Consider the following 26,764-nt stretch of genomic DNA (forward strand, 5'->3'; position numbering starts at 1 on the left):
AGTCTCGGGACACTTCAAATTTCTCTAATTTCTAACACAAATAACTCTCTCAAAAAATGAGATATAAGTCTCTAATTCTGAGTATATATAAATAACTATCATATATATATATATATAAATATAATAACTAATAAATAATATTCATTATACAAGAAATAATTTATCATAAATTAAAATCTTTACTATTTTTTTCGACGCAAATATATTGAAAAATTTATATGATATATTATTTTTTTTTTTATTTTTATATTACTCTTTAATCGATATTAAATATTTTTTATATATATTATTCTTTATAAAACTCAAAATTGATCATTTTGTGATTTTTTAAAAATATAAATATAAAAATCTATTATTTTTTTAGTAAATTTTGTACGGGTTCCTATATAAAATATATAATTTTCTAATTTTAATTATATTTAAACCTATACAGTTTCATATAAAAAATTATTAAAAAAAATATTTTGGTAGAATATTAATCTTTTAATACTTAAAAATAATATTATTAATTTTAAAATTTACTATACCATATAAATTTGTTGAGATAAATAGATTTAAAATAGATGAGTTTTGGTGTGATTTGGGGGGTTGTCCCGAGACTTTTGAGCACTTATTGTATGCAGCAGGCAAGGTTTACATGATCTTCTTCTTCCCCTCCATCCCATCTCTACCGTATCTTGCTCTTTCGCCCTTCATCAATCATCCCATGCTGGATGTTGAAGCTGACTCCTTGTCGCCACCAGAAGGTCCACCATGGCCAACGTCGCGCCTCCCATCACTTCCAGCACCGCTACCTCGGCCACGAACTCCTTGCCGATCCAGTTACACAACTCCACTGCCAGCAGTGAGTCGACGCGATAGGTATGGAGAGGCGCGTAAACGTCCACCTCCACCTCCTCCGCAATCAGACGATATGAGTGGACCATTTTATCAATGATCGCTCGTCTCACAATCTCGCGGGCTTCGTGTAGAGAGGTTGTGGCCTGGAAGAGCTTCTTGAAATCCACCTGATCATGATCTTGGGACCACGAATTCTCCGGGATACTCTCAAGCTGGAGTCGGTAGAAGAGAGGGTTCTGGGTTAATGTGTTCTGTAGGTGCCCGTCACCACTCTCCCCAGAGATCCCAAACACCAGCTGTGCCGTGTCCAGGGTCAGGACAGGTCGGTTCGGGTTGCAGTAATGGTCCAGGATAGCATGGAGCTGCGCTCGAGTAACCGGGGCCAGAGATCCATACCCGAGCACCTTGTCGAGAAACCCATCCGTCTCCACGAGGATGCCGTCGTCGACCATGGGCCCCAGATCCAGCGAGATCGCTTTCTGTCCGCCGCCGACTCGGAAACGGGCCAGGCTGTCCATATATGAATTTCCCGCCGCGTAGTTGGACTGTCCGGTAAGTCCAATCACGTTACTAGCGGAGGAGAGCATGACAAAGAAGTCCAGGTCTCGGGGCAGGTTCGTCTCGAGATTCCAGGATCCGAGTGCCTTGCACTCCACGGACACCCGCCAATCCTCGTAGCTCATTTCACTGAACATTTGATCTCGCAGAACCATCGACCCTTGCACGCAACCTTTGATGGGCGGCATTCTCTGTGATACCTGTTGCAGAACTTGCTGGACCGATGCCGCATCCATCACATCACACGGCGGGGTATGAATGTACACCCCTTGGTCGGATAACTCCTTAACAAGTTTCGATGCAGCCGTACCGGTTTTGACACCCGATCGTCCCAGAAGAACCAGATTTCGAGCTCCCCGGCCGACCATCCATCGTGCTATGGTCCGACCCAGCCCCCCGAGCCCGCCGGCAATCACGTACGTTGCATCCGAATCCAACTTGAACGGGGCCTTGGTGTCCAACATGGTAGGTACCTCGACATTCGCGGTAAGGTCGATGACAGTCTTCCCCATCGAAGCGCCATCCTGCATCGTGCGGAACGTTTGCTCAATCGAGCTTGCATCCTTGGCACTGCAAGGGGTCTGCATGCGAAGCCGGTACTCAGCCATGAGACTCAGTACGGTGTCGATGGACTCCCTGGCATCGTGTGGCCGATCGCTCATCCACCGCAGACTGTCAAATTGAACGAAAGAGGCTTGCCGGCCTGGCCGTGCACGTAAAGCAACGGCATCGGCGGAATTGCCCACCTGAATCAAGGATCCATAGGGTGACAGGCACTCCCACGACGCTTGTTGAATCTCTCCGCCCGAATAGCAAATAGCAACATCCACCCCGCGAGTGTTGGTGGCTTTCATCACACTACGGGCAAAGCTAGGATCGCGGCTGTAGAATATGTGATCCGGTGCGATTCCATACTCTTCGACCAGGCACTGCTTCTTTTCTCTGGTGCTCACCGTGGTGTATACCTCGGCCCCAATGTACTGCGCGATTTGGATTGCCGCTTGACCCATGCCACCTGTCGCAGAATGAATGAGAATGCTTTGGTTCGAGCGCAGACGACCAATCTCGGCGAGAATGTGCCACATGACACCAAATGTGGCCGGGACACCAGCTGCATGATACAGAGGCAGACTGTCTTGAATCCGGTGGACGAAATGCTTCCGAGCCCTAACCCGGGTTTTGAACCGCCCAGGACCGAAAACAAGTACACGGTCGCCGGGATAGAAGCCGGAGAGCTCGCCAGCCTGTGCCACAACACCTGCACACTCGTGGCCGAAGGAAGCTTCGAGCTCTTGGCCTAGAGCAATCTGAACGTCTCGAAAATTGACGCCGACTGCTTGAGTGTCGATCTCGACTTCGTCCGATTGCAGAGGTTGATTAGCATCATGGTCGTCCACCCAATGCAGCGATGAAAGCAAGCCAGGAGTAGCACATGCCAGTTTGACAGGGCCCGCTTTACTCAACGGTTGGATGCTTGATGTTTGTGGCAGCGAGGTTGCGTGGATTTCATCCGTCAACCATTTCGTGGGCTCAACCCGTGGGATCTGCAGCATTCCATCCACCTCCACAAACTCATGCTCATGTACTCCGCTGCGCTCCAAAACCGCCTTGTCAATAACGCGTACGATACTCTCAGCCTGGTAAGACTGGATCTCGTGGTCGATGTCCAAGGCCAACGTACAAAAGCGTCGGCTGGCCTTCTCGTTCCTCAACGTGCGAGCCCAGCCATCCACAATTGCATATTCAGGCTTCATCGGTCGATGACCACCGCCCGCGGTGACCCACAGAATTGAGTTGCAATGGTTGATCACCTGCTGGATGTGGGCAAATGTCCTGCTGGTCATTTCACTCAGAAGTGGTCTCTCGGTTTCCTGGAGAAACACGACCGTCGTTTCCGTGAGGACAGACCGCGAAGCGCAATCTTCTAAGCTGCCGCTTTGAATTTCTGATCTCGGGTACCGGTGCTGTAGCGATCGATCTACTCTGTCCCGAAGTGTCTGTTGCCTTTCGGAGGTGGTGTCGAGGACCAAATAGAAACTGGGGGTGGTAGGAGATTGGGCCGCAGACTCAGGGGTGTTTTCCAAGGCACTTGCTACCAAAATCGCCATCTCCTGACATTCCGAGTCGAGGAACTCGGGGAACTCGATATCTACCCCGGTAAAGCCGGATGCCTTGAACACCGAATCCCATTGAGACACCGTGAGCGCTGGACTCCATGGTCTTTTGTCCTCGATCCCAGCCCACCACCCCTCCATTAGACCCGCAATAAAGCCGGAGCGGATGATGTCGGGACGTGTGATCTCGTACAACATGATCTTACCATCCGGCCTCAGAAGCTTTCGTACGTGATGCATGGTCGCCTGAATGTCTGGTGTTGCGTGTAGCACGTTGGCTGCCACCACCAAATCATAGGCCTCGAGCTGGAAGCCCTGCATCTCTGGGTCGTTGGTAATATCAAGGGTCCGGAAGTTCAGCCGAGGGAACCTGGTGTAGCGCTCGGCTGCTCGCTCAAAGAAGGCCGACGATATGTCAGTGTAATCATACGACAAGTACAATGGGTTGTTATCATCGTCATCGACCGAGAGGGCATTCAAGATGTGCCCCGTCGACCCTCCCGTGCCTGCACCGATTTCGAGAATGCGCATGGCTGGATTTTTTCTCGCCAGGGTCCGGAGGTACAGAGCCCACCTGTTGAAACAACCCGCTCGGTTGTTCACCTCGCTATACCACCGAGCCATCATGTCGCCCGTGAAGAGGAATTCTAAGGGGTTCAGTTCCCCACGCAGGATGCTCGGCAGATTACGCCCTGTGCGGACATATGCATAACCCAAATCATTCGTCGATGCGATTCTCTGGCATGCTGCCTCGAAGTGCTGCAGGTCCTGTAAATAAGTGGCCCACCCGTCCTGGCTGAGGGGCAGTTCGCCTGCGATATATTTCGTTCTCTGTAGACGAGCCCATTCGGTATATCGCCGAATGTGAGGTAGGACATCAATCTCGTCTTCAGGGAGACGATCCAAAGCTTGTACCGCATCGTCGAGGAACTTGTATAGAACGAAGTTGAGTTCCTTGAAGAAACCGATGGGATCGGGCTTATTAGGAAACGCCGGGGCACAATATGCCATCACTTGCTCCCGGCTCAACAAGGCCAGATCCGGTACGCGACTGAGATGATACGCGGTAGTCGCCTTGGCCTTTGCAAGCTCGGTTGTATCTCTCGCTGTGCCTGTCACGATCGTGGATCGCAGAGCATTCATCCTTACCAGAACACGAGTGCCTTGCTCGTCCGTCGCGCCAATGTCGAACTCATGTCCACGACTGTTCATTTTCGTCTTCCGTGCCGAGGCATGAACGGTCGCCGCCGAAGACTCGTTCAATCCCTCTTTTGCAATCCATAGGGACTGGATGCCCGTGGGGATTGCCGTGGGAACCGAGATATCGCCTTCCTCACTCTCCGCGATCGCGGCCAAGCTCAAATGCAGGATACCGTCCAGGGTCGTGGGGTGGATGACATGAGCTTGGGGATGTTGACTGGCTGGCCAGTGGAACACCTTGACTGAGCCAGTTGCCTTATGTTCCTCGTTACATTTGCCGCTCAATACTGTTTGAAACGTGGGGCCAAACTCATAACCACTATTTCTAAGGCGTTTGTATAGGCGGGTGTGGTCGAATTCCTTGATGCAGGCTCCTGTGACGCTGGCCTCCTGCTGCAACCAGTCTTCGAGTTCATGACTCTGTTCCGCCAGTTCGTCTGCGGATCCATAGTCGACCTTGATTTCACCATGGCAGTTTTCTCGCCATTCATCATTATCGTATGAGAAAAGTCGGAACTCCAACCATGGGGAGGAGACATTGCTACCGTCAGACTTCGTGCGCAGCAGCAAGCTTGTCTCGATTCCTTCGGCGGTTCTGGGTACTGTCAAGGCACGCTGAAACTCGATATCCCTGAGTAAGTATCCGTAAACCCTGCGCTGGGGATCGCTGAGTTGATCGGCAGCTTCAACTGCCATGACAAGCATACCAGCGGCTGGATATATTAGAGCACCGTTGATTATATGATCCTCTACCCAAGGAAGCTCTGTCAGCCGGATGTGATGACGCCAGCGAGCTTCTAAGACATTCCAGTCATCCACTGGCTTTCCTAGGAGATCGTGCCGACCCCGAGTAGCCAAGCGGCTTCTCTTGCTCAATCGGCCTTCGCGCCAGTAGGAGGTGGAATGATCGAAGGGATACTCGGGAAGATCGGTCAACACACGAGGGTGCTTTCTCATCGAGCCAGTGAGCCTATTGACCGCGACCAGATCGATGGTGTTGCCCAGACAATGAATGTGCCCTAGAGCGTGAAGGAATCCATAGGCCGCGTTCTCCTTTCGTCGAATAACCGGGGAGTAACGAACATCGCGACCCCATGCGAGGGTGTCCAGGATGTCTCGAATGGGGCCTTGGAGGGTAGCATGGGGTCCAACTTCCAAAATCATGTTGACACCCAACTGTGTGCGGTGGCTGCCATCGAGCTTCTTCCCATTTCTTCGCCCAGATTCTGTGCATATGCCAAGAAGGGCATCCATAAACCTCACCGGGGAAACGAGATTCGCGACCCAATAATCCGGGTTTTGAAGCTCTTGAAATAAAGCTCGATCTCCAGTCACTGATGAGATCATCACCCTCGATCTGTTTTCGGGGGTAGAACGGGTGCACAGGCCCGCCATGGACTCTGCATAGGTGTCCGCAACTTGTTCCATATGCGACGAATGATAAGCCACCGAGATTTTCAGCTTCCGGGCAAAGACGCCATCTGTATCCAGCAGATGCTTGAGTGTCTCCACTTGATCTGCATCACCCGACACCGTCACACTCTTCTGGCTGTTGATGCAGGCTACATTGATCCCCGGGTGATTATGGATTCTGTGCACCTTCTCCAGATACACCCGCGTATCGGCCTCAGACAAGCCGACGGCAACCATTGCCCCGGGCCTCGTCGTGGTGCTTGCAAGCTGCGCTGCACATACGCCGCGAAAGTATGCGGTCCTCATCGCATCATTTCGAGTCAGCGCGCCGAGGGCATATGCAGCTGCGATTTCCCCGGAAGAATGTCCAATGACAGCTGCAGGCTTGACACCAATGACGCCAAGTAATTCGACTAGTGCAATCTGGAGGGCGGTGTTTGCAGGTTGGGCGATTTCAGGTGCGTTGATTCTACTCGAGGGACTATCGTCCAGGATCTCGGCTGCTATCAAATCAACATTCAAAGACGCTTTACCTTGCAGGGCTACCACTCACCTCGAAGTGACCACAGGCATCCAAAGCCACGTAGGTCCGCCTCGCACTCGTCCATCGTATTTCGAAACACCGGATACTGGAACAGCTCTCGTCCCATACCTGCCCACTGGGATCCCTGTCCTGTAAAGACGAAGCCTAAGACGGGCTTCTCCAGCGACGTGTAGATGTGTGATGTACCCTTATCCACGTTACAGAGGTCCGCGGGTGTAGATGCTACCCAAAAGCTTTTATATGCAAGTGCGCTTCTTCGGGTGTTCAGGGTGTGAGCCAGGTCATCTGCATACTCTTGGAAGCGGTCGACTGCCAAGGTAAGCCCTTCAAAGTATGATTTGTATCCTAGAGCAACCTGTTTTAAACCCGTCTGGCTTGATGAAGAAACCATCAGGAGCTTTGGCGACTCGAGTGTTGGTTCTAGGACGACCGGCTTAGACGTGCTCAAGACACGGTGGGGTTCATCTGCTGCTACTAGGGCTGGAGGTAAATCGGTCGTGACATGATTCCCATCGAGCCCATGTTCCTGCAAGTAATGACATGCATCATCCAACACCACATGGGCATTCGATCCACCAAAACCAAAGGAATTAACAGACGCTCTCCGCAGACCGAGCGTTGGCCATGGTGTGGCCTCGAGGGGAAGCTGCACACACAGTTAGCACGCCTGAAAAATGAAAGGTTTGATCAGAACATATGTGGCGACCAGCGCACCTTAAGCCTCAGGTACTCCAAGTCGATCTTCGGGTTCAACTTCTCAAAGTTTGCATTTGGTGGAATTATGCCATTCTCCAGGACCAGAATGGTTTTGATTAGAGCGGCCACTCCACTGGCGCCCTCCAGATGGCCGATGTTAGACTTGACAGAGCCCCTATCAACGTACGGCTTAGCCTCCTTCGCGCTGTGAGCTGGATTCGGATGGGTGGACTTACACAATCAAGGGGTCATTGGTTGTTCGAAAGGCGCGGAAAGCCTCTCCTAACGCATTGCATTCAATCGGATCCCCAACCGGTGTGCCTGTGCCGTGAGCCTCGAAGAAGCGTGTGGGCACCATACTCAGCCCTGCCTTCTGATAGGTATCTCTTATCAGTTTGGCCTGCGCGGAACCGTTGGGCTGCATAATCCCCGACGGTGTCAGACCATCCGAGTTGCTCCCGGTCGCACGAATCACCGCACGAATTGTGTCGCCGTCTTTGATCGCGGTTTCTAGGCGCTTGATTACCAGAGTCGCCGTTCCTTCACCACGCCCATAGCCGTTGGCGCGATGGTCGAAACTGTAGCATTTGGAGTCTGGGGAGAGCATGTTCACGTTGGAGAAGACCTGCATCATGTCCGGGGACAGGAGAAGGTTCGTCCCCGATACTATGCCCTGCTCCGCGTTAGCCTTGGCTTCTCAACCCCAGAATAGGTGGCTGACCATCTCGGTCTCCCCATTTTGCAGACACTGACACGCCAAATCTAGAGCCACCAAGCTGCTGGAACAGGCGGTATCGATATTCATGCTGGTTCCGTGAAAGTCAAAGAACCAGCTAATGCGATTGGCGTTCATACATTGGTTGATACCCACTACATCATAATCTGCACTGCTCGCAACATCCTTGCAGGTCATCAGTCGATAATCGCTGTTCATGCACCCCACATGGACCGAGGTCTGCGATCCGACTGCTTTCTCCATGGGTATGCCCGCTGTGTGGCGTCAGCAGTTGTTGATGGGAAGGCCTAGTTTGGGAGAGGGCTTCATCGGATGCCATACCATTCTCCAATGCTCTGTAAGTCACCTCCAGCAAATGCCGTTGCTGTGGGTCTAAGGCCGCCGCTTCGTCGGCCGACAACGAGAAGAATGGGGCATCGAATAATGAGACGTCTTCTTTCAAGTAATGTGCGCCCCGTGAAGGGTACTAATCTGGGATTAGGTATGCTGGTGCGCGGAAATGTCAAGGGGTGGTGGTTGTTGTTGTTGTCACACACCTGGCCTCGCCGCCTGCTGTCGGGGTGGTGCCACCCAGGCACACTGATTCGATCCTTGGGGGATTCTGTCATGGCACACCTTTTCTCCATCATCATGTCCCAAAACCCGCGGGGGCTGACCGCATCCTCTGGAAATCGAAAGCAGAAGCCCACGATGGCTATGGGCTTTAGCTTGTCTTCGTCCAGGGAAAGCCCGCGCTCACTTGGAGGCAACGTTGGCCTTTCGCCACCAGGTCGACCTGTCGGCACATCGCCTGGCAGGAAGGCGTCTTCTATCATATGAGGGACCATCGCGCAGAACGATCAAGCAGGTTATGGATTTCACTCAAGGCCACGTCGGGAGGCGCCTCCCAGATATAAGAGGTAGCCAGCTGGATACCCGGAAAAGCGGGATCATTTATCAGCGGCTGCACTCCGTGAGAATGCCGCGCAGGAGCATCAAGGCAGTTTCGGGTATCGGCCTCAAGGGCTCGGTTGAACTCTTTGCTCCACTTCGGCCGGCTGGCTATTATGTCCGTCCTGGACTCCTGGTAGGTACATCTGGCGGTGACGCTCAGGAATCATCCAAATGCTCCTTCCTCTTTCCTAATGCTCCTTCCCCGCTTATTTTCCGGCTGTCTCTAGCAGATTTTCGAGAGAGCGTTGCACTCGGTAAACAGTCGTCCAGTGGGATGAAGGGATTGTCTGTGCGGCGTGCATGATCTTGACTCAGGATTGGACGTTCGCTGTTCGAAAGCACTGCCTATCTACACAGTAATGTAAGCACTAAGCACACTTTGGGGGCGGCAAAACGGTGTATTACCGCTGTTGGCCTTGCAGACGAACTACGACTCTACAGGCAGTAGTAATCTCGCTAACTCTGCCGAGTAATTTGATGAGACTGGGCTTGATAGCCTCATTGGCCGTATTACCAATGACAGGTGGGCCGCAGCTGATGCACTAAGCTGGTCTAACTACCCTGGCGAGTCTATTTCGTAGGCGTAATCCGGCGGACGCGAGAGAGGGCCTCGGCCTATTACCGTGAGAAACGTGAGACGGAAGGTTGAGACAAGCGTTCCACGCGCGGTGGGGTATTATAGCGTATACAGTGGGGCAACGCAAACTACTGACATCCCACTGTATTATCCATTCCCCTCACATTCTATCCCACTAGCCTGCCATCCCTGCCCTCCCAACCGTCCTCCGAATTGCCTTGACAGTCTGCAGCAGAACCTCCTTGGCCCTTGCTCCGGGAATGGCATGACCCTCGTCGTGCAGCACCATGGTTCGCTCACCCGGGTCGCATAGCGCATACAGCGTCTCGCTTCGATCTCCCCATAGGTCGTCATTTCGGCCCCAAATGTGGGCGGTAGGCAGGCCTCGCAGCAACTGATTTCCCGCGACAGCAGCGTTCAACAAACGTACCTCGCCCCGCTCCAAGGCTTCTGGGTCCAACGGTGCTCCGCCGGACAGGAAGATGGCACATTTGACAGGGAGAGGCTTTCCTGGGTGGCGCATCGCCTCCCGGATAAGATAGGTGGCCGCCAGGGCGGCTCCTAAGGAAAATGCGATCACGCCGTCGTAAGGACCGTCTGTCTCCAGAAAGGTCGAAAGGTCGTCCACTGCCTTTTCCACGCTTGCGGCCGAGTCGAACGAAAAGTAATCAAAGTAGCCTCCCTTTGCGGGAAAGAAGGCCTCCAGTTCTGATGATCCTACAACTTCAGCCCTGCATCCTCCCAAGAGATCTCTTCTGGCAACGGATCCAAAGCTTACCGGGAGCTAGGGGGGCTTGAATGGTTCCCTCGACGAAATCATAAGTGTGTATGGCATCGAGCTCGTGTCGTAGGGCGGCTACCAATCCGGTCAGCTCATTCACACGTGGGTCGTCGAGTCGCTGAATATGTCTCGTACCGATTTGAGACTCCATGATCTGATCTCCCAGTCGGTTAACGCGGCATCCGAGGTGCTGAGATGAGGAGAGCATAGAGCACTAACCTGGTTGTTGGTGCCCCTACCATGGAAGCAGAGAAAGTGCATTTCAACTAACTTGTCCGGAATTTGCCGTCAATGTTGGGGATCATGGATCATGGATGACAATTAGACAGGTCTCATCTATGCCCCTAAATATCAATCTCGGAAGGAACAGCAAACACCCATATCGAGGTGAGGGGGGTTCACAAGCGATTCACAAGCTCTCTGCTTGGCAGTGCTTGCAAGTGCCCATCCTGCAGGTGTACGACGCGTCCAGTGGATCCGTAATCCGTACTATAGTTGGTACAGGGTTTCGGCCCCAGGGGGCTAAACGCTATGGACACAGGAAGAGACCCGCACTCGTTGGCGCTTCCGCACGAGCCCCGGTTTATTGCGCTTTTTCTTTTATTTTATTTTATTCTTTTTTTTTTTTTTGGCCCCATTCATGGCATGGCTGACTCTGCCTGGTGGCTCGAATCCTAATCTCCAGGGCCGAGAACCATCGAAGAAATAAGTGGCTGCCTCTCCTCACCTCTGACTTGTAAGTTACACCATTGTGTGTTTCCTTTGTTCTCAGGCTCCTGGCTATTGTTGCTGGTGCTTCCGACTATGGCCGGCACGGAGCAGTATTCGGAGGAATTCCTCCATCAATCTAAACAGGGGCTCATCAACACGGTTTCCTCCGTCTTCATTGCTCTGGAGGTCTTCTGTGTGAGTCTGCGGTTTTTGGCGAAATGGGTGGGGCGCTTGAAGCTGGGCTGGGATGACGCTTTCATGATTCTGGGCTTAATTCTCTGCATCGCCGATGCGGCTTGCACGATGGGTGAGTGCGGGCTCCTTCGTTGTGCTTATGTCAACGATTAACTCTAAGGTCCGGCAGCCGACGTGAAATATGGCGGGATCGGCCTTCACGAAGCACGTGTGGTGCAAATCGACCCTCACATGATGGTGAACTGGGGCAAATTCATCATCATCATTCCTTTATTCTATTTCTCGACCGTGGTGCCTCCGAAACTGGCCATCTTGCATCTATACCTAAGCATTTTTACCGAGAAACGGCTTCGCAACATTTGCTATGCCACCGGCGTGGTAATTGTCTGCAACTGGGTCGCGGTCATCATCGCCGGGCTTCTTTCCTGCCGGCCACTCAGTTACTTCTGGACTGGGCAAGGTGTTTGCATCAATATCGATGCCTGGCTCCGCTGGGGAGGGTTTGCGAATATCTTGACAGACGTGGTCATGTTGATTCTGCCCATGCCAGTGGTTTGGCGCCTGCATGCATCCACCCGGCTGAAGCTCGGGATTTTCGTCACTTTTCTTCTAGGCAGTTTGTATGTCCTCAGTCTCCCCTCGAGGCCATGCAAGAAGACTAATCTGACTTTTCAGGGGTCTGGTCTCTTCCATCATCCGGTTTTGGGAGTTTTACGTGACCGACGCCGAGGGCGACCGCACGTGGGCGGCGGCCACGCTCGTCATCTGGGCTGTCATCGAAGGCGGCATTTACCTGATCGCCGCGTGTCTCCCCATCTATCGCCCGCTGACCAAGCTTCTCTGGCGCCGAGTCTGCACGAATCGAGGCCACACCGTCGAGTCCAACCCATCGAAAGGCGCGTCGGGAGGGAGTCGCGGTAGCAAGATCAGGCCAACGTATGAACTCAAACCGCAATGGAGGGAAAGCTTGATGGACGAGGAGGATTGCCTTCGGCTGGTGACTCTGGGCAGCCACCGCCAATCGGAAATTGCGCCTCCGGGGAAGATTGTTGTTGACCACCAGTTCTCCGTGGACTGAACTAACTGTGCAACGTGTACCTGTAGTAGTGTCTCTGTGATACTAGTCTCCAGTGCACGAAACATACTAGTAGTTAACTGCTGATTCTTGAACATCTGATGGGCAAGAGTCCCGTAGAAAGAGACAGAAGTCTCAATCAACCGCATTGGCGATGCCTTTAGCCTCGGGAACTATTCTATCGATCCTTTTGCTGTGCATCACCACGACTCTATTGGTCCGCAGCCGACACGGCACGGTCACTTGTGGTCCTGTCAGCTCATAAGACCCCGCCATTCTCGGAGGTTTATCCCTATTAGCCCATCCGGTCAAGAATAAGCGGACTGCCGCGCCGTGGCTCAGAGGGGGCTGACATTGCGCGGATTTTGGGGCTGCTAGTTTCAAACCACAAACAACGGGCCGGCGCGGAATTCCCGTAACGGAATCCCCGCACGTTGTAAGTTGTAACCCACTAACCCTTTAGCAAGCGTTACATCCACTATTTAAGTGACGTTTTAGTGCCTCTAGTGGACTCTAGTGGAGTCTAGTGCTTACCGGTTCCCTTGCTGGCCCCCAAAACGTTCCATATTGATCCGAATACCCCGCTTCCCCCTAACTAGGGTTCCGGTCTCGGGGTGGTCTTTCCCCCTCCGGATAATCCCGTACTTTCCAAAGATACGTCGAGCTACGGAAAGCAATCGCGGCCACTCGGCGTACGTCGAGCTTCTTTAAATATATTATCCATCCATGATATGGGTACACTTCTGAACTGTCCATCTTTGCCAAATTGCAACTGCCATTTTAATTGTCTCTTGATCATGACTGCCACCGACACCGCGGGGTTCAATCCTCGCACTCAACTCGTTCCTCATATTGTGGACCATTATGCCAAGATCAAGCCCGATGCCATCTACGCTGAATATCCCGTCTCGCTCACCACGTACGAGCACGGCTACCGACCAATCTCCTTCAAGGCCTTTGCCAATGCTGTCAACGGTATTGCCTGGTGGCTCCTCGAGAGGTTGGGCCCAGGCAACGGCGAGATCCTGGCCTACGTAGGCCCTAATGACCTTCGATACCCGGCGTTAGTACTGGGCGCCATCAAAGCAGGATATCGGGTACGTATAGCCAGCCCGTCTTGAGGCGTTGGAGAAGAGAGTTGACCATCGGAGAACCACAGATGTTCCTCACCTCCCCGCGCAATAGTGTCGCCGCGCATCGCAGTCTGCTCGATCGACTGAATTGTACCAAACTGGTCGCCCCGGTCCCGCGACCACCTCCCATCACGGCCATCTTGGAGGCACAGACGCTGGACGTCTTAGAGGTTCCCAGCATAGATGATCTGCTCAACACCGAGTACCCGCATTTCGAGTACGCAAAGACCTATCCCGAAGCCGCTGGGGAGACTTTTGCCGTCATGTGAGTGGACCCCGCCTTTTGATACCGTCGCAGACTGATTCCGTTCGATAGTCACACATCCGGCTCGACAGGTATCCCCAAACCGATCGTCTGGACGCACGATACCGCGGTCAAACACATGCATATGACTGAGCTGGGGGCTCCCGTGGGGTTTGAGAGCCTGCACCGATACTTGTTTGGCAAAAGGATGTTCCTCGTGCCGCCTCCTTTTCATGTAAGCTGAGCTCCCCTGGGTTTTAGACCGCAGATCTAACACCCTGCCAGGCAGCCGGACTTGCGTACTCGCTATTTATCAGCATCCCAGTCGGCACCACCGTCATCTTTCCCACGTCCGCAGGTTTGCCGACCGCCGCGGCGCTGGTTGAGGCGAGAAAGCAGACGCAAATAGATGTCCTGCTTGGGGTTCCATCCATCATTCAAGAGCTCTCACAAAGCCCCGAGCTCCTAGAATACTGCAGCCAGCACATGGAGCGCTTGGTGTACTGTGGAGGAGATCTACCCCAGCCGATTGGAAACAAAGTCGCAGCCAAGATCCCCCTCATGAACTTATATGGAGCGTCGGAAGTGGGCATGATCTGTCTAGTAGCCTCCACGACCAACCGCGATCCGCTGACTGATTGGAGGTATCTCCATATCAACCCACGCATGGGCGCCGAGCTCCGCCACGTTTCAGACAGCGAGTATGAGCTCGTCATTGTCCGCAACCCGGAGTATGAAGCTCACCAATTCTCCTTCACTATCTTCCCTGACCGGAAAGAATACCATACAAACGATCTGTTCGTCCGGCACCCCGACCCCGCCAAACCAGACCTCTGGCGTTGGAGCGCGCGCGCTGACGATATAATCGTGTTCCTGAACGGTGAGAAGACGAACCCCGTGTCGATGGAGCAATATATTGTGGCGCATAATCCAGAGGTCACGGCAGCCTTGGTAGCTGGTGCGCGCCGCTTTCAGGCATCTCTGCTGGTGGAGGTGGGCAACCGGGATCTGAATGCGACTGAACGCGCTGCCATGATCGAGAAGCTCTGGCCCAGTATTGCAGAGGCGAACGTCGTGTGTCCTGCCCACGCCCGGATCGCCAAAACTCACATCCTTTTCACCAGGCCTGCCCAGCCCATGCTCCGGGCAGGCAAGGGAACGATCCAGCGAGCCGGCACGCTGGCGCTGTACACAGCGGATCTGGACGCCCTGTATGCGGATGCGGACAGACTCTCCAAGGACGACAACGACCAGGCTGGACCCGGTCGGGTGGAGGATCCAAAGATCACCCAGGAATACATCCGACAATCGATACTCGACATTACCGGGTGGAAGCCAGACCAGCTGGCTACGGGCACGGAAAACTTCTTTCACCTAGGACTGGACTCCCTGCAAGCGATCACGGCGACGCGGGTTTTCCGACGCGGGCTGGACTTGGCTGACTTCAGCCCTAACTTGATCTACCTGCACCCCTCGGTGACGGAATTGACCGACGCAGTGCTGCGCATTCAGCAAGATCAGACCGCGTCGAGCGAGGCCACCAAGACCGTGCAGTTGCAACAGCGCGACCAGCTCCTGCGGGAGTTCAGTGCCCAGCTCAGCACCGATCGCACCACGTCCTCGTCCAATGCTTCGCGCCCAAACACCCACACCGTCATCCTGACCGGCTCGACGGGCAATCTGGGCACCTATCTCCTTGATGCCCTGCTCAAAACCCCCGGCGTGAGCCATGTGCATTGCCTGAACCGCAAGGCCGACGCCGCTGATGTGCAGCGTCAGAAGAGCGCCGCCTACACGCTGCATCCCGACCTCTCGCGCGTGAGCTTCTGGACAGCCGACCTGACTGCCCCGGACCTCGGCCTCAGCCCTGAGACCCTCACCAGACTTCAACAAACCACCACCCTGGTGATCCACAACGCGTGGGCCGTGAACTTTAATCTGTCCCTCGCCTCCTTCCGCCCCCAGCTTGCCAGCGTCGTCAACCTCCTCAACTTCTCGCACCACGCCACCCACCTCCCACGGCTCTTCTTCATCTCTTCGATCAGCTCGACCATGGGCCACCGGACACCGGACCACCTCACGCCCGAAACCGTCATCGAGACTGCAACCCCCGGACCCAACGGCTACGCCGACAGCAAGTACATCGCCGAACATCTCCTCCACCATGCCACCCGCCAGAACCAGACCCGCACCGTGCTCGCCCGCGTCGGTCAGGTCGCCGGCGCGGTCCATGCCCCGGGACTCTGGAACCGGACCGAGTGGTTCCCGAGCCTGGTCGTGAGCTCGCTGCACGTCGGCGCGCTGCCGGATACCCTGGGCCCGGCGCTGGATCGCATTGACTGGATGCCCATTGACCTGCTCGCCGAGGTCCTCGTCGATCTTGCCGTCCGCGATGATGAGGACTCCGCCGGAGACGCAGTGCGGGTCTACCACCCGGTCAACCTGCACCCCCGCAACTGGACCGATCTCCGGCCCGAGGTTGCTGCGGCGCTGGCCACCACCGCGGGCAAGGCGGTGCAGACGGTGGCATTCCGCGAGTGGGTGCTGCGCGTGCGGAAGGATCTCGAGACGGCGGGGGCTGGGGCGCATCTGACTGAGTCGCAGTTGCTGAAGGTGCTGGCGCGAAATCCCGCAGCGAAGCTGTTGGAGTTCTTCGAGGGGATCATGGGGCAGGAGGGGCGGGAAAATGTGCTTGATACTCGGGATACCGCGGCGCGGAGTGAGCGGCTGCGGGCTGTCGAGTCCATGCAGGCGGAGTGGGTACGGAAGTGGGTGGGAGAGTGGATTGGTTGATCCTTTGGGGGATCTCCTTTGTGTATTAGTACTTTGTGTTCGGCTTGGCTTAAGATTGAGGTAGGTCAGGAAGCTGGAAAAAAAAGGGGGTTCGGGAGTTCTCCCCCGGGAAGTTAGAAATAGCTAATAGAGATACGCGGCAGTGCTTCGGACATGAAAAGGCTTGTTGGATGGCTCTGATCCCTCCCTTACAGCTCACCTACCGGTAGGCAGTCATCAAAGCTTTTGTCTGCTGAGTGGAACAGTCCGTAATTGACCGTGCCGGTATAGAGTAAACTAACCAGTTAAGCCCTTATCCACTAACACTAATTTCAAAGATGCCCAAATTGAATATGCGTCGATTAGACTTGGTATAGTAGCACTATTTTGGTTCGAAAAACCACTCAAGATCATGTCCAAGCACCAATCATTATTATAAAAAATTTGATCACTCTCCATTGCAGCCCGCTTCCACAAGAGAAGCCAACTAAGAAAGTAATAGAAGATATTATATCTAATTTTAGTAGCTAGAACTTTCTTAATACACTCAGCTATACTAGAAAATGCAACTACCTTATCCTTTTCCAAGAAGATAAGGTCATGATGAGAGTAGGCCATAATAAGCTCTTAGAAAAATAGGACTACTGATTTATAATCTGCAATTATAAGCTACTTAGGAAACAGTAAGTTAAGTAGATATAGTCTAGTAAGAAGACTAATATAATCAGTAGATTAACTAATATTTCTCTAACTTTAAGAAAGTAGACTTACTATTTTAATATAGTAAAATTCTTATAATAAACTCCCCTTCCACATTCCCAATATATCTGTTGCGCAATAAAATAGATAATTTAATAAGAAAGTATTCTTTCTCGTAATATCCAGGCTTATATATATAGTTGGCCTTTATCAACAAGCTTATAAAAGTTATTAATAATCTTTTAATTAAAGCTGACTTTCTCTGATTAACTAAAATCCTAGATATAATTAAGAAAGCCATCATTCCAACCAAATACTAAACTTAATATAATTATATAATATATAAAGATAAATATTCTATTAATGTGATAGGATCTACTTGTCAGGGTAGAAAGCCTGTTGACTAAGTAAGGAATCTACCATGAAATATAATAGATTGATTTGATAATTAACAAAGATAGTTTATATCCATAAGATAAACTGATCCTTGAGGAATCAGTAACTTATTATAAAGAAATTAATATTTTATAAATATTGAAAAAATATAGAATCTTTATTAATAATTTTATAATTCTTATAATTACTATAATATATTATTCTAATATTTAAGACTTTGGTCCAAAACATGGCATTTCAGGATGCCGCTTGGTGACATCTGATTCTGGGTTCTGGCGATAGTACCAAATTCCTTCTTCTTCTTCGGAGCCTTGAACCTCGAGAGGGTGGAATTTGATTTCCCAGGCGTCGATAACAACGTTCAAGACCCCCAGAAGTAATTCATGTTCCATTAATGAAGCTAGACCTTAACTTCCAAATACCTCTAGGATTGGATCCGACGCATGAACTTGCGCCGGTGCAACTTGGCAGGATGTACAGCGTGTGCATAGTTGAGCATATCCATCTTCAACCGAGAGCTACGGACAAATTAATGAGAAGGTCCGGTAAGCGTAGAATCTGCCGATTTCTGTGCAATTCAGCCTTTGTTCTGTCCTGTCGAGCTAGTCAGATGGTGATGTTTTACCCGTTGTATATGAAGCAATGAGGTTTCTATCCAACTCCAACTGCATAAATAGGATATCGTTATTGTTAGAACCTCAATATTTGGATATACTCCTCTGCAGCGCAAGGGATAGGCTAGAGGTCGGGTTCCGCAGCATGTGCGTCGTCAAAGACTGTAATCTCAAACGATTCCTCGGCGTCTTCCTCCTCCTTGGCCTCCTCCTCGGCCAGTGGCACCAGTGACGTGGTCCATTGGTAGTTGTAGTTGTGGTTGTAGTAGTAGTAGTAGGCGTAATAGGCGGCGGCGGCGACAAATAGACGGGACTGGAGTATTTTGGCATTTTGGGGTACAGTGGGTCATACTCGCTTTTTGTCTTTGCGCACCATGCCTTGGCTGCCCGAGGTTCATGCCAGCTTTCCCATGTTCGGTATGATGTGATCACTAGTGTCCGGGCGCTTTCAATGCCTCCCCTGAAGGCGCGAGGCGCGATGTGTTCCGGTGAGCTTCTCTTCAATTAACAAGGCTCCTTAACGGGTTATCATTAGGGGCTTAGGAATTTGATCATGTAGTCGATAAGAATAACGCTCCGAGTATTCGCCAGGCCTAGACAGGACACTTTCACCGCGGATGATGTCGTAAAGATTGATCAAGCACAAAGCGCTAGCTTGCGCTTTAATCCGGTAAGAAGCTGGGCTTGCCCCGATGATGCACCACGGCGTAGAAATTCCGCTTAAAATCTCGTCCATCAGCAGGTGAGTATGTCGATTGGGGTCTTTCTTGCGCCGATTTTCAGTAAGTAGCAGCCCTATTAGTTGGTATTGGACCCTCGCTAGTTTTCCGTGTCACTGCTTACGATGAAGGAAGCGGAGAATGGAGGTTATTCTGCGGGAGTTTCAGAGTTAGACTATGCCAGTACATCTTCAAGGTGAATATGGATTGAGACATTGTTGAAGTGATTGCAGTGGAAATACTTCGTTGGTATAGCAAGATGCTCAAGCCTCTTCGCCTTTATGGGTCGCTTGGCCGCATCACTGGGTCAACGGGAGCCTCCTTCCTCTTGGCAAGATGGAGGGCCATGTTGATATAGATAATCCTCCAGTAAGTTTCAGACGGGTCATATTTGGTAGATTTCCGCTTCAGCTCGATCTTCTGCATTGGGGTCGGCACATAATCCATCCAAAAGTTGCCGAAGGTAGTCTGTCTTCCGGGCTCTCATATAGTCATCCACATGATTTCTCTTAATATTGTAGATCCAAATCACACGGGGCTTCTTGATTTATTCCGACTGGAGCATTGCGATAAGCATATCATTATCGTGCGTTAGTCTCCGGGTCTCAAATCGAAGAATTTCTTGCCTTGCCCTGGACACATCCTGTGCTTTGAAAGATCTTGCTTCTGTCAAGGTCACATTCGTGTAACCTTCATCCGTATAATGACTCGCTTCCACTGTATTCTCTTCGTTGTCCGTGGCCGTAACTGATCTCTCTTCGTCAGACCAATGTTTCGATACGATCTTGTTTTCCAGGATAACAGCACTAGGATATTCCCCATTGTGGACTAGGAACGTCAAGTCGAACTTCGAATCTCTAGACGGCGGAGAACAACAATGATGTAGAAATCCTGTGGGCACGTGGCAGTATATTATTTATTATTGCTTCAAGGTTGCCTTGCTGCACACTGCTCAAACATGCTCTTATTCCTTCTTATGGAGGAGTCACGATATAGCCTGGTATCTGGCATCAATAGAGAAGGGCCTTGTTGGTTCGAGGGGAAGCGGTAGTTCATAAATTGGAATATATAAGAAAGAGAGAAATTTGTAGAGCGCGATGGATGACAGCTTATATACCACGAAGTGCTCGCTCTAATTCACCTCGCGAATTACTTCATCGCCAGGTATTAACTAATGCCAAGGCCATTACCTCTACCAATCTATTCATGTCTTCAAGGATTCATATATCGAGCAAAGCTCCATTATTCACTAACACTATGGCAGTAATCCCACCTAACTAATACATGTCAAGTGGATTAATATATACAACCAGACGTCCTAGGGACGCCGTTTGCCTCACCTCCAATGCGAGTAATTTAGCAAGAAGCACTGGAAGGAACGTTCTCGCAGTCATCGCTGGCCTTTCCACCGGAGAGGTCAACACCGGACCAGGTCCAGTCGGAGCAAGAGCCGTCACCGCAGAGGATGTAGACCTGGGTGGCATCGTCCTCAAGAGTACCGGTGATACCGTCAACGGTGACATCGGTGATGGGGATACCAGTGGAGGGGGTGCCGGTGGGAGAGCCGTTCTCGTAGTCCTGCTCGATGACGATACCGTACTTGGTGATACCGGAGAGCTGGATGTTGGAGTAGGTGATCTCGCTGACATCACCGGTCTCCTTGTAGATGGTCTTGATGCGGACACCGTTGGCAGAGTCGCTGACGGTGGAGTCGGAGATGGTCACGTTCTTGACGGTGTTGTCATCACGGCCACCGACGGATCCGATGGAGAGACCGTGGCCACCGGAGCAGGTACCGCCGGTGAAAGAGATGCTCTGTAGTCATAATCATTAGCCATGTGTACTAATTGGATGGCTGCGGTGGTGAGGATATCGTACCTCGCCAGAGTTGATGGCAATGCAGTCGTCCTGGTTCTTGACGGTAGCACCGCTGATGTAGACACCGGTGGACTCGCTGATGTCGAAACCATCGGTGTTGTGGCCACCGTTGTCATCACCGTCGGAGTTGTCGATGGTGAAGTCATTCAGGTGGACGTTGGTAGCCTGGACACTGATGGCCTGGACGGGAGTGTTCTTGACGTTGATGCCCTTAAAGGTGGAGTCCTCAACATCGTGGATGTACATGAACTTGGGCTTGGTCTTGCCACCGTTGGTGCCCTTGCTGTCCCACCAGCGAGAACCGTCACCGTCGATGACAGCGCCGTCAGCCATGGTGACGGTCAGGTCCTTACCACCGAAGCGGATCAGAGGACCCTTCCATTCCTTGTAGCCGAAAGAAGTGGTACCCTCGAAGGTGATCTAGGTGATGTTAGCGTATTGGCGAAGGTGAGAGACGGCTGAAAAACACATACGGTGGAGCCATCAGCAGCGTCGGACAGGTCGAGGGTCTCGCCAGCGGGGACCTCGATTCCGCTCAGGACAACATCGGAGCAGCTGGAGATGCTCTCGCTGGCCTCAGAGGCAGAGGTGAAAGTGCAGGTAGAGGCCTTCTTAGCGAACTCAGAGACGCGAGAAGGAGCGGGAGCGGCAGAGACGAGGGAGCCGACAGCGGCCAGGCCAAGAAGCTGGTAGGAGTGCATGGTGATTGTTTGAATAGGTTCTGGTCAACAGAACAGGTTTCGATCAAAAGAATGGACGGGGTCTGGTCAACAGAAAGAAAGGACAAGGAGTGGAAGAGTGAGGTGTTGTTGGATAGAGCATCTCAACGACGGAAGTCCTGGAGAGTTTTATACGTGAAATACTGAATCATGCTAAGCTTCTGTTCCTGAACAAGGCAGTGAGATACCCCCATTATTGGTGGAAAGACCAAGGGGACCCTCCGATCCACCCGGGTATCAATCTCTAACGGCGATGGGCGCTTCAGCCAGGGATACCACCGGCACTGCATGCATCGCAGCATTGGTAAGCACCAAGGTTCGTGTCATCCGGCGTATCTCAGACGCTAACGGGCTTACAGTCCGGCCAACTCCGGCCCAAGAAGGCATTGATTGACGCTTGGGCTGAAGGTCGAAGCATCGGCGGCTCTCGGCACTGCTCGGCATCTCCACTGCTGATGCCGTGTCTTGCTCTCTACCTCCATCTGCCCCATCCAGCTTATCCACGCTGTTTCACTCTGTCGCAACATGCTTGGTGGATGCACCGGCAGAGCATGTATCGTCTCGGCAATTTTCAGTGCCAATGCATATTCCTCGTCATCCGATGGTCCTTGGAATTTGATGATGATATCGATATAGACTGCTTTGGGACCCACCAACACTACGGATCGGTCGGAGTAGACCGCACTGACGAGACTAGAAACTGCCACTGCCGATCCCACTATCGAGACTCTGGCAAAGACCCTTTAGGGCATTTACAGGGTCCGCGAATCAATATGATTGATCCTTTCGGCGACATTCCTTTCAGGGGTCCGACCCTGGTTCCTCGGCTGATCATCGGATAAATTTTATGGATATTGTGCACACGAACGCAGACATTCTTCCGATACGCGATCATGCCAGTTTCTCCGATAGCCGACCATCTCATGTCTTACAAGCCCATGGGGTAAAGCAATGCGGTGGGATGATATTGTGGGCTGTGGCGTCGCAGGAATCTTTCTATTTTCACCTTCAATTTCTTCATCTTCCGGGCCCGCAGTGGGTCGGCGCCAACCCTAACCTGGATCCATGGAAGTGTGAAACCTCAACCCCGTTGTACTTCCAGGGGATCACACTGGTTGGAACAAAGTGATGCTGTGCATGGCAGGGTAATCAATATATGCTTCCTAATATCAGTTAATTTGTCACACATATCTCACTCGTGTCGAGGTCAGCTCTGGACTAGACTTCTTTTTGCCAAGAAAACCGCGATATTAAGTGTTGTCGAATTCCGGGTGGTCTCAACCGCCAGTAAATTGATACGATCCGTTTTGCTGAAGCTAATCACTGCACTCTGTCGAGCATCATTATACATCTGTGGCTAATACAAGCTACATCACTGGTTCGTGTCCTATCGTCCAAGCGAAGGAGCTGTGTCGATCAACCCGTAGGGCCCTGCAAGAGCGAACTGCTTTAGACACGGAGTTCATCGACAAAGGTTTTTCCACGAAGCAGAATGCATCTTACAGATTCTTGAGTTGCTGGGGAACACCAGAGTGGAGCAGGTCCAAGATAGCTAAGAGATTCAAGGTTGGTGGTATTCGCGGGATTCTAAGACTATTATCAGAGTCAAGCACAATTATCCACCCGTAAATGAGCTTAACTTATCTGTCTTTCTTGGCAGAACGGGATATCTGCTTCCGGGGGGTTCTAGGGGGTGTGTAACATGCCCCGTCCACTATCGTCGGCTATAGAGGCACTACTCAGTCTCGGACTTGGAGTTGTCCGATGCAGCGCCGTCTGAGGGGGCAATATACAGGTTTTCTCGTATTTTCGTATTTCGAAACGTGAAATCGGCAATGGTTCAGGGTACAGTCGAAGTAGAGATTAATTCATATACAATGTCGACAATGTATTTCTCCTTTAGTAATTTGCCTATATTGCCGGCGAAGCGAGAAGCTCTTGGACGTCTGCATGCGAGACAACGTCCCTGAGTAAAGAGTCAACATCATCACAGAATATTTGGCGGTGAAACATTCAGGTTGTCAGCTATACAATACCAAGAGTTAGCTGGCGCGTACTCGTTCCTGTCTAGCCTATAAAAGTCTTGGCTATGGTGGGACTGGCCTGGGGAGCTGTGGGTGGTATGATCCTGGGGCCCCTTATACAGAGAAGCAGGAAATGCACTTCAGCATAACGGTATCTTCCCCCAAATTTTCAAGGGTGGCATTTGAGCGACATATCCTACTTTTAACAATCAGGGGGTGTGACATGAAGGTGCAAAGCCGTCTTGATCTCACATTGATAATAGTATGGTTGGTTGGAAATGTAGGATGACAGTTTTAGCTTACAGTATAGTGTACACCTCAGAAAGAGAAGGCAACCACGAACATCTCTGACGGGGCCAACGACGCAGTATGGAGATTGGATTACACGCCAAACAGTACAACAATGTGTGTAAAGGGGAGACTGAACCAGCAGCATTCGACTTCTAACTAACTCATCTCAGTCAGTCTTTTCAATCCAACGCCACAGCTCCGAATCCTCGAGGGCGTTATGATAGAGTGAAGTCATTGTTTTGATGCGCCTCTGCAATATGGAATTATTTTGTCATTATCCTTTTACTATACAGTTAGACTTATAGGATTATACATGGCTTAATCGTGAAGTCACTCTAACTCTCTATTTCTCACTTCCTACTCACTCCATACACAATTTATAGGCGCCTCTTACTCTACCTGAATATTGTCTAACCCCCCCGCTAGCTATACGTACTATACACATCCCTCAATGCACCCGGGTGTCCCCAATCTCCAGCATCGTCTCATCCAACAGCCTCGTCAACTCAACCACCACATCCGCATACTTGGCGTCATGATACACATTAAACAACTCAAGAGGATCCTTTTCACAATCAAACAACTCCCACTCCTTCGGCTGCCCACCCTCCTGCGTTCCCGGCAAGTCAAAATCCTCCGCATACCAATAAATCAGCTTATACCGCTGGTTGCGGACCCCGTAATGAGCATACGCATTATGAATAGGATCCCGATGCATCCAATACCGATGGTACGCAACCTGCTTCCAATCCGTCGGCGTCTCCCCCTTAAGCAGCGGAGCAAACGACACACCCTGCATGTATGAGGGAATCCGCAGCCCAGCAAGATCCAACCAAGTCGCCGCGAAGTCCACATTAGAGATAATATCATCGCAGACCGATCCCGGCTTGATAAGCTTGGGGTACCTTATCAGAAACGGCATCTGGAATGACTCCTCATACATGAACCGCTTATCGAACCAGCCATGCTCACCCAGGAAGAACCCCTGATCGGAGGTATAAATAACCACCGTATTCTCCGCCAAGCCCTCCTCATCCAGGTAATCCAACAACCTCCCCACATTCTCATCAATTGAATGAATCGTCCGCAAATACCGCTTCAAATACCGCTGATACTTGAACCGCCGCAGCTCCTCATTACTCTTGAACGTAAACACCTCCGCCGTATCCTTATCAATCAACCGAAACCCCTCGATATCCGCATCAGACACATTCGGAATCTTCCTATCGGTGGACCGACTCCCAAACAGCTCCCCAACCTCTGCGCCTCCCTCAGGCTGCACCAGCCCCAAATCGAAGTACGTGATGTCACTCTCAATCCGCATCTTAGCTACCTCCGCGGCCTTCGCCCGGTTCTTGTAATCATCATCGAACGTATCCGGCATCACCACATCCTCTTGATACAGTCCCCGATGAGCAGGATGACACTCCCATGACCGATGTGGTGCCTTATGATGACACATGAGGAAGAACGGCTTCTTCTCCTCAGCTCCATTGTTCCTATTCTTCAACCACCCCAAACACTTATCCGTAATAACATCCGTCGCATACCCCGGCTCAACCACCTTCTCTCCACCCATCTCAATAAACTCCGGATCAAAATACCTCCCTTGTCCCGGCACCACGCTCCAGTAGTCAAAGCCCGTGGGTTCATGGTCCTCCCCCTCGCCTAGATGCCATTTACCGATCATGGCGGTCTGGTAGCCGCCGGTGCGTAGGTGCTTGGCGACATTAGGCAGGTGTTTGTTAATCTTGCTGTCCAGGGTCATGACCCCATTTACGTGGTTGTGGGTGCCTGTAAGGATGGTGGCGCGGCTGGGGGTGCAGATGGAGTTGGTCACGTAGCAGTGGTTGAATTTCATCCCGTCGTGGTAGAGTCGGTCAATGTTGGGGGTGTGGTTGATGTTGGTGTTGTAGGCGCTGATGGCTTTGGAGGCGTGGTCGTCGGCCATTATGAAAAGGATGTTGGGACGGGATGAGGGGGGCATGGTGGGTGGTGGAGAGAGGGTTGTGGGAGCTTGGGGATGAAGAATTCTGATTGTCATTTTTGATTCTGGGTCGAGTGTATTTGTTTGTTCATGAGGGGGATGGGGGTTGTGGTATTATAAGTGTCTAGAAGGTGGTTGGAATTGTCGGTCCGGGTATTGATTATCTGGATGGGACGATGAGGGGCAATTGGCACAACTACTTTGTACTAGTAGCGGGGGGTATACACGGGTATTCTATATGTTGTCGGTTTCAGTTATTGGTCAATTGAGTGTATAGTGAGGGGGGATCAAGGACGACGCGTGGTGTTCCTGCGCTAAAGGGTTGCGAGAGAGAGCTCGTTGCTGACGCCATCGGAGCGGTTGATTGGATGTCTGGCCTCTGGTTTTTAAAAGGCGGCGGCGGAGGCTAGGTTAATTTCGTCGGGCCCTCGTAGAGTAGTTTGTATCATTGTCTGTTGTTGATAATGGACTAGGTCCATGTCTGCTGCTTGCACTGCTGTTCTTTGTTTTCGAGGAGTAATGAATGGTACCCCTGGTTTATTGGTTGAGATGAGCTACAGCAGCTGCCGGATCACCAACGCAACTAATCGGTTCTAATATCATTCAATAGGTGAGGTGGAGCCTTAACCAAGATGAACGCGTTTGCATCAGATAGTAGGCTCAGTACAGGTAATAGTAACATCATCTTCACAATTATTAACGCACAGGATAGTATGTATTCGAGGGCTGACTAGGTACCAGTATCTGTGCTTTATGCTACCAATTAGAATCACTCATCTCACCAATATCACCGTGAGATAATATTTAAGAAAAATGTTCACCCATGCAACCGATTCGAAAGAATGATTATCAGCGAAATACAAATGTTTCAATGTCGTTTATGAATGCGGGAGAAGAAGGGAAAAAAATAAAAAA

At 51.4% G+C, this 26,764-nt stretch overlaps 8 protein-coding genes across 8 annotated transcripts; 3 read left to right on the forward strand and 5 right to left on the reverse strand.

Moving 5' to 3' along the window:
• Window positions 1-695: 695 nt before the first annotated feature.
• Window positions 696-8,928, reverse strand: AKAW2_10459A (type I polyketide synthase; the record flags this gene model as incomplete). Its single annotated transcript, XM_041687423.1, has 7 exons — window positions 696-6,625; window positions 6,679-7,315; window positions 7,384-7,540; window positions 7,602-8,038; window positions 8,087-8,355; window positions 8,423-8,567; window positions 8,638-8,928. 7 exons carry the CDS (start codon window positions 8,926-8,928, stop codon window positions 696-698), a joined length of 7,866 nt encoding a protein of 2,621 aa, XP_041537179.1.
• An 858-nt stretch (window positions 8,929-9,786) lies between these two features.
• Window positions 9,787-10,653, reverse strand: AKAW2_10460A (uncharacterized protein; the record flags this gene model as incomplete). The annotated part of the gene is made up of 4 exons (XM_041687435.1): window positions 9,787-10,319; window positions 10,390-10,467; window positions 10,528-10,546; window positions 10,612-10,653. 4 exons carry the CDS (start codon window positions 10,651-10,653, stop codon window positions 9,787-9,789), a joined length of 672 nt encoding a protein of 223 aa, XP_041537180.1.
• A 543-nt stretch (window positions 10,654-11,196) lies between these two features.
• AKAW2_10461S (uncharacterized protein) lies at window positions 11,197-12,376 on the forward strand (the record flags this gene model as incomplete). The annotated part of the gene is made up of 3 exons (XM_041687446.1): window positions 11,197-11,410; window positions 11,468-11,918; window positions 11,974-12,376. 3 exons carry the CDS (start codon window positions 11,197-11,199, stop codon window positions 12,374-12,376), a joined length of 1,068 nt encoding a protein of 355 aa, XP_041537181.1.
• A 728-nt stretch (window positions 12,377-13,104) lies between these two features.
• AKAW2_10462S (putative NRPS-like protein biosynthetic cluster) lies at window positions 13,105-16,543 on the forward strand (the record flags this gene model as incomplete). The annotated part of the gene is made up of 4 exons (XM_041687457.1): window positions 13,105-13,470; window positions 13,533-13,771; window positions 13,823-13,985; window positions 14,036-16,543. The coding sequence occupies 4 exons, from the start codon at window positions 13,105-13,107 to the stop codon at window positions 16,541-16,543; spliced, it is 3,276 nt and encodes a 1,091-aa protein (XP_041537182.1).
• Window positions 16,544-18,355: 1,812 nt separating this feature from the next.
• Window positions 18,356-18,607, reverse strand: AKAW2_10463A (uncharacterized protein; the record flags this gene model as incomplete). Its single annotated transcript, XM_041687468.1, has 2 exons — window positions 18,356-18,544; window positions 18,584-18,607. The coding sequence occupies 2 exons, from the start codon at window positions 18,605-18,607 to the stop codon at window positions 18,356-18,358; spliced, it is 213 nt and encodes a 70-aa protein (XP_041537183.1).
• A 1,699-nt stretch (window positions 18,608-20,306) lies between these two features.
• Window positions 20,307-21,529, reverse strand: AKAW2_10464A (glycoside hydrolase family 28 protein; the record flags this gene model as incomplete). The annotated part of the gene is made up of 3 exons (XM_041687479.1): window positions 20,307-20,765; window positions 20,829-21,248; window positions 21,302-21,529. The coding sequence occupies 3 exons, from the start codon at window positions 21,527-21,529 to the stop codon at window positions 20,307-20,309; spliced, it is 1,107 nt and encodes a 368-aa protein (XP_041537184.1).
• A 271-nt stretch (window positions 21,530-21,800) lies between these two features.
• AKAW2_10465S (uncharacterized protein) lies at window positions 21,801-22,389 on the forward strand (the record flags this gene model as incomplete). Its single annotated transcript, XM_041687490.1, has 2 exons — window positions 21,801-21,851; window positions 21,907-22,389. The coding sequence occupies 2 exons, from the start codon at window positions 21,801-21,803 to the stop codon at window positions 22,387-22,389; spliced, it is 534 nt and encodes a 177-aa protein (XP_041537185.1).
• A 1,921-nt stretch (window positions 22,390-24,310) lies between these two features.
• AKAW2_10466A (sulfatase family protein) lies at window positions 24,311-25,906 on the reverse strand (the record flags this gene model as incomplete). The annotated part of the gene is made up of 1 exon (XM_041687501.1): window positions 24,311-25,906. The coding sequence occupies one exon, from the start codon at window positions 25,904-25,906 to the stop codon at window positions 24,311-24,313; it is 1,596 nt and encodes a 531-aa protein (XP_041537186.1).
• Between the last annotated feature and the right edge of the window lie 858 nt (window positions 25,907-26,764).

The sequence above is a fragment of the Aspergillus luchuensis genome, chromosome 1, assembly GCF_016861625.1.
Source record: "Aspergillus luchuensis IFO 4308 DNA, chromosome 1, nearly complete sequence".
NCBI lineage: Eukaryota > Fungi > Ascomycota > Eurotiomycetes > Eurotiales > Aspergillaceae > Aspergillus > Aspergillus luchuensis.